Source organism: Coenobita brevimanus, chromosome 1 (genome assembly GCF_032717465.1).
Source record: "Coenobita brevimanus isolate Jiangsu-jjx chromosome 1, ASM3271746v2, whole genome shotgun sequence".
NCBI classification, from domain to species: Eukaryota; Metazoa; Arthropoda; class Malacostraca; order Decapoda; family Coenobitidae; genus Coenobita; species Coenobita brevimanus.
Window position 1 is genome coordinate 47,244,273 of NC_136954.1, and position 17,500 is coordinate 47,261,772.

The window sequence follows — 17,500 nt, forward strand, 5'->3', positions numbered from 1 at the left end:
TTGGCAATAGATAGATAGATAGATAATTATTATTATTATTATTATTATTATTATTATTATTATTACTATTACCATTATTATTATTAACCTTGTATATATTTTTTAGTTCACTTTCTATTGCCGCAGTGTTTTACTCAAGCTACATGACTACTTTACCCAGTAGAAGTGCTCGTGGGCCCTGCGGGGCCCTTGCACTTGCTCCTGCGAAGAGCTCTCGCGCTGCTATATTTTAGTTATAGCTACGGGCAAAAAATTCTACGGAGATCCCATGCCGGGCGCCAGGAGCGTCGTTTTTTGGTCAAAATGTGATCGCTCATTAAATATAGTAAAAGTTTTTCAATCGTGATGGGACCAAGTTTTTTCTCATCAGCGATTTTTTGCGATTTTTGTGCCAATTTTGGTGCGATTTGAATGTGTAGTTTCGGCTGCTCAAAACACACACACACACACACACACACACACACACACACACACGCACACGCACACACGCACACGCACACGCACACACGCACACGCACACACACACACACACACACACACACACACACACGGCTAGTGCTATAGTATATCAGATAAGGAAAATCTACCAGTAATTATGCTCTTTAATTGCCAAACAGGACTTAATAATGGCTGAATGGGAGATGTGTGTGTGTGTGTGTGTGTGTGTGTGTGTGTGTGTGTAATTCACCGGGTCGGTCATTATCACTTGATGGTCATGATCGTCAGCTTTTTACCCTCCCGGAAGGGAGCCGAGAGCTCATATAGTCCGATCTAAGGGCAAGGCTGTGACCTTCACACACACACACACACACACACACACACCCATCCCCTTGCTCCAGGGGGACAGTAACCACCCACTTCATCAGTGAAACTTTTCGCAACCTGAGCGAGGCGCGAACTCTCGTCCACCAGTTGGCAAGCGAGAACGTTACCACTGCACCAGCGAGCGAGTGTATGTGTATGTGTGCGTGTGTGCGCGTGTATGTGTGTGTGTGTGTGTGTGTGTGTGTGTGTGTGTGTGTGTGTGTGTGTGTGTGTGTGTGTGTGTGTGTGTGTGTGTGTGTGTACTAAAGTATCAAAAAGTCAAGTGGGCAAATTGTATCCAACATGTGGGCAGTATCTTTGAGGGAACTGTTACTGCGGGCTCATGGCCTTTGGTTCCTTCTTCCTCGCATTAAAAAAAAAAAAAAAAATGGTTAGCTTGTTAACAATTTTGGCGATGCAGCGATGGTATGCCTCCGACTGCCAGAGGATTCTGCAAGAAATACCCCCTAACTCCTTCTTTTAGCTTGCCATTAGTTGTCAATTTCTATTATACCCTCAATGACCAGAACGGCTATTTGAAGGGTAAATATTAGAAATTCTTGAAAGGCCTCTTATACGTACTTAAAGACCTTCACCAAAATAATACCCAATTTCAGGCTTCTGAATGCTAGTGAGGTAACCTACTCAACTTAGTAGAAGTAAACAGCGAAATCCGAAGACTTAATTTTTCGATTTTGGCGAAGCTGCAATGATATGTCTCCGATTGACAGGATTACTGATCTAGTTTTTTAGTGATGGCAGGCAATTCACATTCATGGGCAAATACATTGGCTTGCCCACTTGGTTACATTGGCTGTTAGCCTGTTCCATCAAATCCAAGTGAATCTGCATATCATGACATCATTTTGTCCTCTGCCTGACCCTTCCCCTCACTCCATCTCTGTTTTGTCAGTTATTTATTTGGGTTGTCCATCTGCTGTCTGTTCTACAATGGATGTGACCTGCCTCTATCCATTTTATCATCTATTTTACGAGGTGTTACCCAAAAGTTCCCGAAGGAAAAAAGCTTTGGTCAAGCCCTAATCACCACCAACCCCTTCAAAGAAGTATCCTTGGGAGTTCAGACACTGATCCCGGTGTTTTTACCACAATCGGAACACATTCCAGAAGTCCTTGAGCGTCAGCTTGTTCAGCACTGTCTGCGATTTTCTCCTGGATCTCTTCAGTGGTTTCAAAACTTAGTCCTTTCTGCTGGATTTTCATTTTCAGAATGAGAAAAAAAAAATCACAGGAGGTCAAATCTGGTGAATACGAGGGGTGGGGGAGAATCAGCATTTTTTTTTTTTTTTCAATGCCAAAAACTGATGAAAAACATCGCCTGTCTGCATGAGTACATTGTCATGGTGAAACACCAATTTGTTTGTGCACCACTTGTCTGGAAGTTTTTTCCTCACATCGCCAAACAAAATGCATTGGCAAGTTCCAAACGACTGACTAATAACGTCACAATCATCATGGATTGTCCTTCTGCGATCTTCGAGGATGGTTGCATTAACTCTGGCCACACTGTCAGGAGCTGAACTGGTGGAAGGGTGACCAAAACGTACATCATCATCTGTTAACCCATTTTTAAAATGCTTAAACCAGTCATAGGTTTGTGTAACCCCCAAAGTACTGTCACCAAATGCTTGTTTTACCATTTTATGAGTTTCTGCCATGCTATTCCCGAGTTTCACACAAAACTTGATGCACACATGTTGCCCTTTCACATCCTCCATTTTTTAGTTCACAAAATTTGCAAACTAACCCAAACACAATGATTAAAGCACACAAACATTCAGCAAATCCATCCACTTTGCACAATACCACTTGACAGTAACAAACAAAGGGTGCATGCACCGCCACCCAGCATCCACACACTGTATGACAAGTGGTTTCTGCTCTGCTTTCAAAATTCAAAAACTTTTGGGTAGCACCTCGTAGTCTGCTATCTTATCCAGGAAGTTCTCTTTTTGAGTCTCCAAGTGGCATCTAACAACCCATTACACTCAAATTTATATAACTATGATTAAATAAAAGGCAAAATATATTTTTTCTACTGAATTTACCACTCTTTTTACTGCATTGCTGGTGCATGACTCTGGGAAGGAAAGAAACACTTATAAATTCTCCTCTGAATACGCGCAAATCCTTATCTTCCTCTGCGGGTGAAGGGAATGAAAAATAAAGAAAAATACATTTATTAATTAATATGGCATTAGACTGAAGGTGGTTTGTAGTTTTCTACTAACTGAAGATGGAAGATTGTGAGATTCAAATACAGTTTTAGCAATATGAGCTTGTTGTAGATGGCATCCATGGGGAAGATGGATGTAACAATGAACAGAAAGATTTGGAGGATGCTGTTAGAAAGAATGAGTCTAATATCCTCAGAACAATCAGCAAAATTCTGATTACCCATGGACAAGAAAGAGGAAAGACTGACAGTGCTTGTAGATGAATTTAACTGTGCATCTGGAGAGACTGAGCTTGGACTGCTGGAGGGATCCAATAAAGATTTAACTTTTTTCTGCCTCGGTTGCACTGAACATTTTAAGATGACGAGAGCCACTGAGTCACACAGAGGATGTAACATCAGCATCTACCTCATGTAACAGAGAGAGGCATATCGAGAGATCACCCATTTGTGATGTTAAAATACCGAGACCAGGTCTGGAACCCAAAAAAGGATGTGGTCAAGACAGGATTAATGAATAGGGAAGGCATATGAGGACAGGACAAGGAAGCCGAAGAACAGGAAGGGGTGGCGGCAATTAAGGTTCAGAAGTTACTATGAAAGATGAACAGGTGGACAGAGAGTTATGGAAGTAAGGGACTGTGAGGCGGGAAATGGCGTAGTTAAGTGGGACGAAACAGAAGAGGTGAGTAGAGGATGGGAAACAGTAGGAAGAGCCAGAGAAGTATCAGGAAGAGAAGCCAGGGTCTTCATCAGGGTCAAAACATCAGCAGAACCGATGTAGAGGAAGCTTGAGACAATTTCCATAATCATAGGTGGTAAGTGGAAGGCTCAACATAACTGCTGAAAAAGAAAGGATTGAGTGGGCGATACTCGGAGTCTTGAGGCCCAGCAAACTACCCATGCAGAGACCAAGTTCCAAGCAAGCACTCCCTGCCCTACCCAAGAAGGGATAGCACCACCGTGTGGGAGAGGAGAGTCTCCCAGCACAACACTGGGCCACTGGCCAGTGGCCGAGAGTCCCATTACAAAGCAACTGCATCCATGGATCCGCAGCTGTAGCTTAGTAACATTTCCGCCTATGCAGAGGTCAACACACCGGGGAGGTGCCAAACCACAATGGTCCCCACAACTGGCCTGACCAACAGTCCACAGGCATACCGTAATCCTTATTGCTGTAACATGCCAAAGGCCATTTATGAAATTCTGACGACTGTGGAAAATTCCACTATTTAAAACCGAGGATGGAGCATAAAGGATGGGAGAAAAGAATAGAAGAAGCATCAGTAGAAGAAAAGGGCTTTGCAATATTAGTCGGAGCATCGACAGGGACCTAAGGAGAGGGGAAAGGGCATAACAGACTAAAGACGCAAAAGCGACGTCCACCCAGCAACCAAACCTCCACACACAGTGGAGTCCATTAAGGCACCCTGCTATACTCCCCCACACATTGTCTCATTTGACGTCTCCGAAGCCCCCCTCCCCCCCCCGCGACGACAACGAACAAGGAAACGGGGGTGGACAGTCATCTAGAGCTAAATGGAGAAGTAATTTCTCCCTCTCCGCTCCCCCTCCCCCCCCACCACCTGGTGCTGAGAGAGGAGGAACAAATATTAGATTTTAAGTATCACAGAGACAGCCCTGTTGATAAATCCATTTTATTGCCGTCAAAATTAAAGTTTGCTTATCCTAATTAAATCATACGGTTAATTTATTTGTCCCGACCAGGATCACAACAGCAATTTATTTTCTAAATTACCTTTCATTAGTGTTAGGTGGAGTCCTCCGCGGCATTCACAAACTTAATTTATTATCGTTTGTTGTTCAAACCACTTCAAGCTGATGACGTTTTCACGAAATATTTGCAACCTTGAGAACAGGAGGAGTTAAGAAAGTTCATTAACCTGTCACGTGCGGGAGTTTACGTATAAAAGCATCTGAGAAGCACGAAATGGTTCATTCACCAAGTCGGCTCTCCTAAGAACACAAATATCACCTTTTTTTTTTTTTTTTTTTTTTGACTGACCACAAAGAAGTGATTAATTTCGCTCTTGCTATCACAATACAGTTCTTGTTTATTTTTGAACATTTATTTTGCCTTTTTTTTTTTTTTTAAGGAGGCGTACTATGTAGCCAATGCGATACTTTTTTTTTTTATACGATTGTCGATGCTTTTCTTAAATCTCTCTCTCTCTCTCTCTCTTTCTTTCTCTCTCTCTCTCTCTCTCTCTCTCTCTCTCTCTCTCTCTCCAACCCAATTTCATATACTGATTCCATAGCACCGATTAATAGTATGTGATCCCTTCACCACGATGACATTTTCAATACTGTTTTTGCTACTTTCAGATAATGCTGGAGAGGGACACCTTCACGTGGTGGCACCGATATGACTGGGTAGCGTCGCTGCCTGATTATACAAACGTCCCTCAGTTCCCTCCCTCTGCGCGGAAAGGCTGCAGGATTGGGACAATTTCAGCCCGCAGTAAACTGGGTTCACATTTCAGAAGAATCTTGTGATACTGCTACTGTTACTACCACCATTAGTACTACCATTATTACTACTACTACTATTACTACTACCACTTACCATTACTACTATCACTTACCATTACTACTACTACTACTATTACAACAACCACCACCACCCACCACCACCATCACCGGTACTACTACTACTGCTACAACTACTACTACTACTACTACTGCTGCTACCAGATGATTATATTCAGCCATACTTAATTTCTCCGACGAACCACACATCACTGATTAATCATATGATTACTCCTGGTGAGAATGAGGAGGACGAAAAGAAATCCATCAGTAATCAGTTGTCTGTTTGTGGATAAGACCAATAACAGTAGCTGGGTTTTCTCATCAGCAATTTTCTCTCTCTCTCTCTCTCTCTCTCTCTCTCTCTCTCTCTCTCTCTCTCTCTCTCTCTCTCTCTCTTTTCGGTAAAGACCCTCCTTCCTCTCTTTTCTTCCTTCCAGATTTATTCTCTTCATCCTTGTCTTTTTTCATCTCTCCTTGCCTCTCTTCTTCATCAAAGCCTCGCTCGTCCATTCCTTTCCTCCTTATCTCTCATACATAACATCATTTCCTTGTTCCTCTCCTTCTTCCTTCTACGTCTACGTCTTCCATCACTCCGTCCTCTACTCTCCTTCTCCCCCTTCCTCCATCAGTTCCTTTCTCTTTTCACCCCATGCCTCCTCTTCACCACAGCATTCCTCTTCTCCTTTTTTTCTTCTTCGCTCCCACCTCTCTCATCATCATCACTTCTACTTGCATCAACGTTTTCATCTCTCTCTCTCTCTCTCTCTCTCTCTCTCTCTTTTCCATCAAAGCTATTCTCGTCATCTCATCTATTTGACTTACACATCTATATCACTGTTTTCCTATTCCTTTCTCTCTCTGCGACATCTCTCACTTACACCATCGCTTTCCTCTTCTCTCCCTACCTCCAGTCTTCATCACTGCCTCCTTTCACTCTTCCTTCCCTCACTATCTCCCATCTACATCGCTGCTATCTTCTCTCCATTTCCTATCTCTCATCTTCTCCAAACCCACCCTCCTCCTCTCCGTCGTTTTTCTGTCCTTCTCGTCCTTATGATCTTACCTCTCCCCTCTATTAAAGGCTCTCTCCTTCCCCTCATCACTTCCTTGTCTATCCCTGCCATCCCCTTCCCTCCTCCTCTTCCTTATCTTTTATCTCTATTACTAGCTCCCTCCCTCTTTCTTCTTCTCCTCTCATATCTTCATTCATCATTCCCGTCCCTTCCTCCCAAACCACTTCCATCTTCCTATTCTTTCATAACCCTCTCCATTTTGTCACCCTCTCTCCCCCCTTCTATCGTTTCCATCAAAATCTTCTCACTCTTCTTCTCTCCTTATCATCTTACTCCATCACCGCCTCCCCTGACTCTCCTTTTCCTCCATTACCTTTTCCATCCTTCCTGAACTATTCTCATCTCCCTTAGTTTTCCCTCCCTTCCTTTCTCTCCTTCACTCCTCTACTCCCTCAAATACTTCCTGCTTTCTTCCTTCCCTCTTTTCTTCATTAAATTACTCCTTCTTTCTTTACCATCCTATCTCTCATCTCGATCAAAGCCTTCAATGCCTCTTCCTTCCCTCCCATATCACTCCCATCCCTTTTCTCCCCGTCCAGACTCCTCTTCCATCATCAACTCTTTCTCCTCCTTCCCTTCCTCTCCCGCATTATCTCCCTCTTTCTCCTCCCTCCTTCTTTCCTTCATCTTTCTCATTTCCTTCATTTCTCCTCCTTTCCTTTCTCTTTCTATTTCCCTCCCTTTCCCACCTTCTTCCCCCCCTCTTCCATCATCGCCTACCTAATTTCTCACCGTCCTAACCATAGACCTCTATGGTCCTAACCATCTTCTTAATCGACTCTCTTCTCCCTGGTTCCAATCTTCAAGTCTCTCTCTCTCTCTCTCTCTCTCTTGCCCTTCTTCCTTCATTCTCTTTCTCATCCTTACCTCCTTTTTCCTCCCTCTTCCTCTCATTCCGTTCCCCTTCCCTTCTTTCCTCCCTACATCCTTGGCCATCATCTCCCAATATATTCTCCCTCCCCACCTCACTAATTAACTCCAATCTCCACCTCAATTACCAGTAAGAAAGGTGAATATTAAGGCGAAATGGGCAAAATAAATCGCTTAGGAAGAGGTGTTAAGACAGCCAAGCAAACGAGAATACGACGCTGTGTTGACCGGAAATTTCGTGATGCGCCCACCTCAGCGATTTGTTTTGCTTATCACATCTAAGTAGTAGTAGTAGTCGTCGTCGTCGTCGTCGTCGTCGTAGTAGTAGTAGTAGTAGTAGTAGTAGTAGCAGTAGCAGTAGTAGCAGTAGTAGTAGTTGTTGTTGTTGTTGTCGTAGCAGCAGCAGCAGCAGTAGTGTAGTAGTAGTAGTGGTAGCAGTAGTAGTAGTAGTAGTAGTAGTTGCACACAAAAGGAATGAACAAGAAAAAAAATAGAAATTATCAAGAATGGATCCAACATGTGGACCACGGTCGATTCACTCCCCTTGTGTTAACGACATCAGGTGGGATGGGTCCAGAGGCAGTGAGATTCTATTCGAGACTGGCAAAGGTTCTTTCTGAGAAGAAACGTCAACCGCAGAGTTCTGTTACGGCCTGGATGAGATGTCGACTGTCATTCTCCCTCGCGAGGTCTGCTCTGCTATGTCTCAGGGGCACAAGATCATCAGCCCTCAGGCCTGTCTCTCTGGCGGGTATGGATTACGAAGCTACAGCGGTCGAGAGTCGCATAGACCAGCGACTCCAATAGAGTAAAGTCTTTATGTACACTGTAATATCAATAAATATAAAATAAAATAATAACAGTAATAGTAGATGGTTGGTAACCACAGCCGTTGGCGTGCTTGGGGCCAACGGATTGTAATATGAGGGTTAGTGTTAACCTTCACATTACAACTCCAAATGGTGAACTGTATTAGCAAGGTTGGTTTTGATCTTCAAAATATAATTCCCCAGTGGATGGAGGGTATTTTATTTAAAAAAAAAAAAAAAAAAGGTGGTGGTAGTAGTAGTAGTAGTAGTAGTACAGGGTGGGTCATAAATAGCACTCCACTAGAAACTCGTCTGATGGTATTTTGTTTGTTGTGGGAACGGCTCAGTCTGCTGGTGTGAGAGTGGGTGTAGCAGTGGAGCAGGAAAAGAATAAATGATCCAGGACAGACACTGACAACTAAGGATCAAGCACTACGATGTCTCCTGTGCATCTTGTGGAGGTTACTGAACCAGCATGTGTACATATTAAACAGATATACATACCTTAAGAAAAACTATGGTGTAAGATGTAATATAAATCGCTTACGTATAGGAGTTACGAAAGATGTAAAATAAACAGTTTAGAAAGAGGTGTTACGAAAGGTTTAAGATGCGGAATAAATCTTTTAGGAAGAGAATTTATGAGAGGTGTAAAATGTACAACAAATCACTTGAGAAAGGAAGTTATGAAAGGTGTACGATGTAAAAGAAATCGCTTAGGGAGAGAAGTTATGAATGAAGTAAGATGTAGAATAAATCGCCTAGGGAGAAAAGTTAAGATGCAAAATAAATCGCCTGGGAAGACGAATTATGAAATTATTTAGCGAACGAAAATACAAGTTCCAATTTCCACCTCTAAGTGGCAATAAAACTGAGGTGGTTGGCTGTGTGACTCAAAGAAAACGGGATTTGGGTAAAGAGGGGGATTTGGGTAAGGTGATAAGCGGGAAGAATATGATCATAAAAGATAAGGGTAGGTGATAAGTGATAAGGATAGAGGGACTTAGGTAAAGTGCTATGAGGCAAGAGTGAGAGGAAAAATGATAAGGATACAGGGACTTAGGTGAAGTTACTGCAGGCAGGAGTGAGATGATAAATGATAAGGGTAGAGGAATTTAGGTGGTAAGAGGCCGAAGTGAGGTGATAAATGATAGACAGGTGAAGAGAGTATGGAGAAACAGGCGAGAGACACGCTTATAAACTGTCCGAGAGCCAATAAAGGGTGTAAGGTTGGTAAGCTGACGTGGAGGCAGGTGTGAGATGATACAGCATGAGGGATGGAGGTTCGGGGTAAGACGTGAACGTGGATAAAGAAATCATGAAGGAATAATACAAGGGATGTAAAACAGAAAAGGTGAATGTGGAGAGAATGATGACCAAGAATAAATGGGAAGCAAAACAGAAAAAGGAGAATGTGAAGGCAGGGAGAAATGAAGAATAATAAATGAGATGTAAAACAGAAAAAGATGCATTTATGTCTGTTGGAAGCACGAGTCATTATGAGGCACTAGGAGACATGGGGTGAAAGGAATAAAAATAAATGTAAGGTGATAACGGAATGATTAAAAGGGGGTCAACAGATAAACAGATAGGTTTATGCCTATCGAGAGCACAAGTCTTTAAGGTATACAAGAAAAGAGAGGGTGAAGATACAGGGAAGCTGCTGTGGTGAGGATGGCGTCGTAAATGCAAATAAAAAGGTATGGAGACTGGTGTTAATTTTCTCCTTCACCACGAACGGCAACAGTCGATGTTATATCCAAATCCCCAGTCACACTGCTGAAGGGGGACAAGGGGTAAATAAAGTAAGAGAGGTATGGGATGATAAAGAAGGAGCTGAGGTGGCGTGATGACAAGCTGTACTCATGACGGGATACAAGAACAACGGAGGGAGTGTGAGGCGTGGAGGAAGATAGGAATGTGAGTATGGGTGGTGGGTGGGAGTCGTATTGTGAAAAGGGTGATTTGGTTAGGGGCGAGAGTAAGATTATGAGAGAGGGTGGGGGTGGTGGTACTCACAAGGCCAGACATAAGGTAATGGTAGTTACGTCGACCCATATGCACGTCCCTTACATGGTCAATGATAAGACTCTTGGCCATCTCCGTGCTGCAGTCCAACACCACGTACTTTTGAGTCCACCTGAAAGAAGACAGTGAGAAAGAATTACAAGTCATTATACATATTAATGGGCTCGGCAACTGAAAGATCTACAATTGATTATATAGGGTAAATAACAATGTGCTCGGCTAATGAAATACTTGTAAGTGAATATAAAGGGAAAATAATAATGTGCTCGGCTAATGACGATTTACAAGTAAATACAGAGTAAATTATAATGTCCTTGGTTACTGAAAGATTTACACGTTAAAATACAAACAAATTAATATGTGCTCGGCTGTTGTTGTTTTTTATCTATCTATCTATCTATCTATCTATAGCCCGACGCCCTAATCCCGCAAAGGGTGGCCGCAGACAAAACGCCTCCAAGTCACTCTGTCACCCACCATTTGACTACCCTCCTCCCAACTCACCCCCCCCTCCCTCATATACCTCTCAACTCCATCCCTCCACCTCATCCTCGGTCTACCCCTCCCTCTCCCTCCCTCCACCTCACCTACATACACCCTCTTAGTCAGTCTTTCATTCTCCATTCTCTCCACATGTCCAAACCACCTCAGTGTATTTCTCCTAATCTTCTCAACCACATCCACATCCACCCCACATCGTTCCTTCACTTCTTCATTCGTCAACCTGTCCCTCCATGTCACTCCACATGCTCCTCTCAAGTAACTCATATCCACTGCTCTCACTCTTGACTTGTTCCCCTCTTGCAAGGTCCACGCCTCGCTTCCATACGTCAGGGTAGGGATCACAATACTATCATGCAGTGACTTCTTAACTTCCATACTCGCCTCCCTATTTCTCATCACTGCTTTCAGTGTACCAACAACCTTCCTTCCCTGCTGTACCCTTTCACGTACTTCATCCCCCAAAGTTCCATCCTTACTCATCACACTACCCAAGTACTTGAATGCACTCACATTCTCCATATCCTCACCATCCAACCTCACTGCACACTCTGTGACTTCATTCCTCTCAAACACCATAACTTTACTTTTGTTTACATTAACTTTCAGCTTCCTCCTCCTACACACTGTCCCAAATTCATTCACCAAACCTTGCAACTCCCATTCATCTTCACTCAACAATACTGTATCATCAGCAAACAGCAACACCGGAAGCTTCCAAATCTCACTCTCATTCATTAGGGCCAGCCCCACATCCACTGCCCTACCTTGCACCTCCTTTACAACCCCATCCATATATATATTAAGCAGCCATGGAGACATCACAAACCCCTGTTTCAGTCCCACATTGAGATCAAAGAACTCACTCAGCTCACCATCCACTCGCACCGTAGCCCTAGCTCCCTCGTACATACTCATTACAGCACTCAACAATTTCCCCTCCACTCCATATATTCTTAATACCTTCCACATACCTTGCCTATCTATTCTGTCATAAGCTTTCTCCAAGTCCATGAAGGCAGCATACACTTTCCTTCCCTTCTCTAGATACTTCTCCACTAAACATCTTAGAACAAATATCTGATCTACACACCCTTTTCCCTTCCTAAATCCCCCTTGTTCTTCTCCAACTAGCTCCTCTGTCATATGCCTAACCCTATCAATGAGTATTCTACCATATATTTTACCAGTCACACTAAGAAGGCAAATACCTCTATGGTTACCACATACTTCTCTCTCCCCCTTTCCTTTGTACAGAGGAACAATTATACCTGATTTCCAGTCCTCTGGAACCCTTCCCTCTTCCCAAGCCAATCTACACAACTTCCATATCCACTCCACAACAATCTCACCCCCATACCTAAGCATTTCACCACACACTCCATCAATTCCTGGGGCCTTTCCCAGCTTAATCTTCTTCATCGCTTCCACTACTTCCGCCCTACTGATCTCTTCCTCCCTCCTCTCATCTCTTCTTCTCCCAGCCATTCCCCAACCACTTATACTCACACTGCTCTCACTCTCTACATTCAACAAATCCTCAAAGTGCTCCTTCCATCTCCTCAATTTCTCTCTCTTCTCCACCAACAATCTATTATTCCTATCTTTCACTCCCCTATTATTTCCCCTTTCACACTGCCTTACTTTCTTTACCTCCTTCCAAAACAATTTCTTACTCTCCCTCCATTTCACACTCATATTCCTCCCAAACTCCTCAGTCACTTTCTTCTTACTCTCCTTCACCAGTCTCTTAACCTCCCTTCTCCTGCTCACATATACCTCTCTCTTCTCTCTCTCATCTTCTCCCCTACCTCTACTCGCCAACCATTCACCATATGCCTTCTTCTTTTGTTCCACAGCTCGTTTCACCTCATCATTCCACCATGCTGTCCCTTGCACACCCCTACATCTCCTCCTCACTCCACAAACCGCCTCACACGCTGCGCCTATCTCTTCCGTGAATATCTTACATACGTCTTCCACCCCTTCCATCTGCTCTAGCTCATACCTTCCCAATCTTTCTTCCACTATGCTCTTATACTCTGTCATTTTCTCACTATCTTGCAATTTCTCCACTCTTCTCACAGGAGCTGCTTCCTCCTGTCTTCCCCTTCGTCTCCTCAACCACTTTCTTTGCATCTTTACCTTGGCCATCACTAAGTGATGGTCCGAGACTCCATTCCCCCACCCTCTCCACACTCTTGCATCCAACACTTGTCTTCTCATTCGCTCATCCACACACACGTAGTCTAACATTGCCTTTCGTTCAACAAGTTCACCATCCATCATCCTCATCACTCTCCATGTACACCGGTGGATCATCTTATGACGAAAGTAGGTGTTGGCTATTGCCAACCCCTTACAAGCACAGATGTCCACCAAAGCACTACCATTCCCATCTACTTCAGCTGGCACACCCCACTGACCAACCACTCCATCCACTCGTACATATACAGTTGGTATAAAGATCGATTGACTTCCTTACGATATATAACGAGGAAAAGTAAAGATCTGAAAATCCAGCAATGCAACCTTCGGAACCAAACAGTCTTTCCAGAATATAATGCTGGGTTCCGTATTGATTCGATTCTAAAGCTGAGCGATATTTCTGTCCGCAAGTGTAATTATTCTTTTAATTCGCTCATCACATATGGGTTATATATTTCGCAACTTTCTCATACTTCAGAACCTGGACTTTCGTGTATCGCATGTAAATTTGAGACACATTTACTTTTCACATCAAGGTCAAGGTCTGGCATTATACCTTTTTCAATCTCCCTGGAAGAAGAGGGGGGGAATACTTCCTCAGTATCTCTGCTTGTTGTAAGAGGCGACTACAAGAGATCCTTCTGTCTCCAATATTTCTCTCCTTACTGTCCTCCTCTTCTGCCCAACCTCTCCACCTGATATTCCTGTATTTCCCACGGCCTTAATATTCCATCTAACAGGTTACACATCTGCCTTCATGACATGCATAGTATAAGGATCTCCCATTGACGCTGACGCTTGTTTCCTTCCTGGGTCAAGCCTTTAAGCAAACTCATCTATCAAGTCACTACTACGCCAAGACCACTTCAACGCCAACGCCAATTCAAAGCCAAAACCACTTTGACACAAAGGTAACTTCAACGCTAAGGTCACTTTGACGCCAACATCACTTCAACGCCAAGACCACTTCCATACCAAGACCACTTCCATGCCAAATCCACTTCCATGTGAAGACCACTTCCATGCCAAGACCACTTCCATGCCAAGACCACTTCAGCGCCAAAACCACTTCCATGCCAAGACCACTTCAATGCCAAGGCCACTTCAATGCCAAGACCACTTCAACGCCAAGACCACTTCAATGCTAACATCACTTCAGTGCCAAGACCACTTCCATGCCAAGACCATTTCAACACCAAGACCACTTCAACGCCAAAACCACTTCAACGCTAAGATCACTTCAACACCAAGACCACTTCAACACCAAGACCACTTCAACTCCAAGACCACTTCAACGCCAAGACCATTTCTACATCTTCCCCATTTCTATTCCATTGCTAGTCCTATATCTGCTCTAAATTAGTATCATATGGTCTTTGTTACCTGGTACAAAGAATAAATTCATTCCAGTCTCTTTCAAACCATTTTTTATGAACTAAAAAAAATGTTCCGATGATCTCCTACATTCGAATACATTTTTTAAAAGTGCTGAATATATTCGTTATTACTATAATAATAATAATAATAATAATAAATAATAATAATAATAATAATTATTATTATTATTACCCCCCTGGGGGTAGGGGGGTTTCAAGAATACTTCCCCAGTATCCCTGCTTGTCGTACGAGGCGACTAAAAGGGTTGGTGGTGGGTTAGTGCCCCACCCCGTAAAAAGAACTAACTAAAAAAGCAAATAAAGCGCCTCGGACCCGGACGGACCATACGTTGACGACTAAGGAACGGACAAAGGACATTCTGAGGGTAGGAACGTGGAATGTGAGAGGAGTGAATGATGAAGTGAAAGAGAGAGAGATTGTCCAGGTGCTTGAGGATGCAAAAATGGATATATGTGGATTGACTGAAACTAAATGGAAAGGTGAAAGGATGAGAGAATGGGAATACGGTGTAGGTATATGTGCGGGAGTCAGTGAGAATGAGAGGGCAAGAGAGGGAGTATGTCTGATGAAAAGCAAGAAGTGGAAGGAGAATATAAGAGGGTATGGAACAGTGGGTGCAAGGATTGTATGGGTGAGGATGAAAGTAGGTATACAAGCATGGGCGATTGTATGTCTGTATGCTCCAACAGAGGATCGAGTGGCAAGAGTGAAAGATGAGTTTTGGGCGAGAGTAGAAGCATGTATGGACAAGTTTGAGAGGAGCGAGAGAGTGCTGTTGATTGGAGACATGAATGGCAAAGTTGGGAATGTACGAGTGGATGGAGTGGTTGGTCAGTGGGGTGTGCCAGCTGAAGTAGATGGGAATGGTAGTGCTTTGGTGGACATCTGTGCTGGTAAGGGGTTGGCAATAGCCAACACCTACTTTCGTCATAAGATGATCCACCGGTATACATGGAGAGTAATGAGGAGGATGGATGGTGAACTTGTTGAACGAAAGGCAATGATAGACTACGTGTGTGTGGATGAGCGAATGAGAAGACAAGTGTTGGATGCAAGGGTGTGGAGAGGGTGGGGGAATGGAGTCTCGGACCATCACTTAGTGATGGCCAAGGTAAAGATGCAAAGAAAGTGGTTGAGGAGACGAAGGGGAAGACAGGAGGAAGCAGCTCCTGTGAGAAGAGTGGAGAAATTGCAAGATAGTGAGAAAATGACAGAGTATAAGAGCATAGTGGAAGAAAGATTGGGAAGGTATGAGCTAGAGCAGATGGAAGGGGTGGAAGACGTAAGTAAGATATTCACGGAAGAGATAAGCGCAGCGTGTGAGGCGGTTTGTGGAGTGAGGAGGAGATGCAAGGGTGAGAAAGGGACAGCATGGTGGAATGATGAGGTGAAACGAGCTGTGGAACAAAAGAAGAAGGCATATGGTGAATGGCTGGCGAGTAGAGGTAGGGAAGAAGATGAGAGAGAGAAGAGAGAGGTATATGTGAGCAGGAGAAGGGAGGTTAAGAGACTGGTGAAGGAGAGTAAGAAGAAAGTGGATGAAGAGTTTGGGAGGAATCTGAGTGTGAAATGGAGGGAGAGTAAGAAATTGTTTTGGAAGGAGGTAAAGAAAGTAGGGCAGTGTGAAAGGGGAAATAGTAGGGGAGTGAAAGATAGGAATAATAGATTGTTGGTGGAGAAGAGAGAGAAATTGAGGAGATGGAAGGAGCACTTTGAGGATTTGTTGAATGTAGAGAGTGAGAGCAGTGTGAGTATAAGTGGTTGGGGAATGGCTGGGAGAAGAAGAGATGAGAGGAGGGAGGAAGAGATCAGTAGGTCGGAAGTAGTAGAAGCGATGAAGAAGATTAAGCTGGGAAAGGCCCCAGGAATTGATGGAGTGTGTGGTGAAATGCTTAGGTATGGGGGTGAGATTGTTGTGGAGTGGATATGGAAGTTGTGTAGATTGGCTTGGGAAGAGGGAAGGGTTCCAGAGGACTGGAAATCAGGTATAATTGTTCCTCTGTACAAAGGAAAAGGGGAGAGAGAAGTATGTGGTAACCATAGGGGTATTTGCCTTCTTAGTGTGACTGGTAAAATATATGGTAGAATACTCATTGATAGGGTTAGGCATATGACAGAGGAGCTAGTTGGAGAAGAACAAGGGGGATTTAGGAAGGGAAAAGGGTGTGTAGATCAGATATTTGTTCTAAGATGTTTAGTAGAGAAGTATCTAGAGAAGGGAAGGAAAGTGTATGCTGCCTTCATGGACTTGGAGAAAGCTTATGACAGAATAGATAGGCAAGGTATGTGGAAGGTATTAAGAATATATGGAGTGGAGGGGAAATTGTTGAGTGCTGTGAAGAGTATGTACGAGGGACCTAAGGCTACGGTGAGAGTGGATGGTGAGTTGAGTGAGTTCTTTGATCTCAATGTGGGACTGAAACAGGGGTGTGTGATGTCCCCATGGCTGTTTAATATATACATGGATGGGGTTGTAAAGGAGGTGCAAGGTAGGGCAGTGGATGTGGGGGTGGCCCTAATGAATGAGGGTGAGATTTGGAAGCTTCCGGTGTTGCTGTTTGCTGATGATACAGTATTGTTGAGTGAAGATGAATGGGAGTTGCAAGGTTTGGTGAATGAATTTGGGACAGTGTATAGGAGAAGGAAGCTGAAAGTTAATGTAAACAAAAGTAAAGTTATGGTGTTTGAGAGGAATGAAGTCACAGAGTGTGCAGTGAGGTTGGATGGTGAGGATATGAAGAATGTGAGTGCATTCAAGTACTTGGGTAGTGTGATGAGTAAGGATGGAACTTTGGGGGATGAAGTACGTGAAAGGGTACAGCAGGGAAGAAAGGTTGTTGGTACACTGAAAGCAGTGATGAGAAATAGGGAGGTGAGTATGGAAGTTAAGAAGTCACTGCATGATGGTATTGTGATCCCTACCCTGACGTATGGAAGCGAGGCGTGGACCTTGCAAGAGGGGAACAAGTCAAGAGTGAGAGCAGTGGAAATGAGTTACTTGAGAGGAGCATGTGGAGTGACGTGGAGGGACAGGTTGACGAATGAGGAAGTGAAGGAAC

At 43.7% G+C, this 17,500-nt stretch overlaps 1 protein-coding gene across 1 annotated transcript in view; it reads right to left on the minus strand.

Annotated features, from left to right (window-relative positions):
* Window positions 1–17,500, minus strand: part of LOC145396382 (glutamate receptor 1-like) — a 363,216-nt gene that overhangs the window by 220,627 nt on the left and 125,089 nt on the right. Inside the window, exon 5 of the mRNA XM_080269805.1 lies at window positions 10,326–10,446. Coding sequence (XP_080125931.1) covers window positions 10,326–10,446 — 121 coding nt within the window. The remainder of the gene's footprint in view (window positions 1–10,325; window positions 10,447–17,500) is intronic.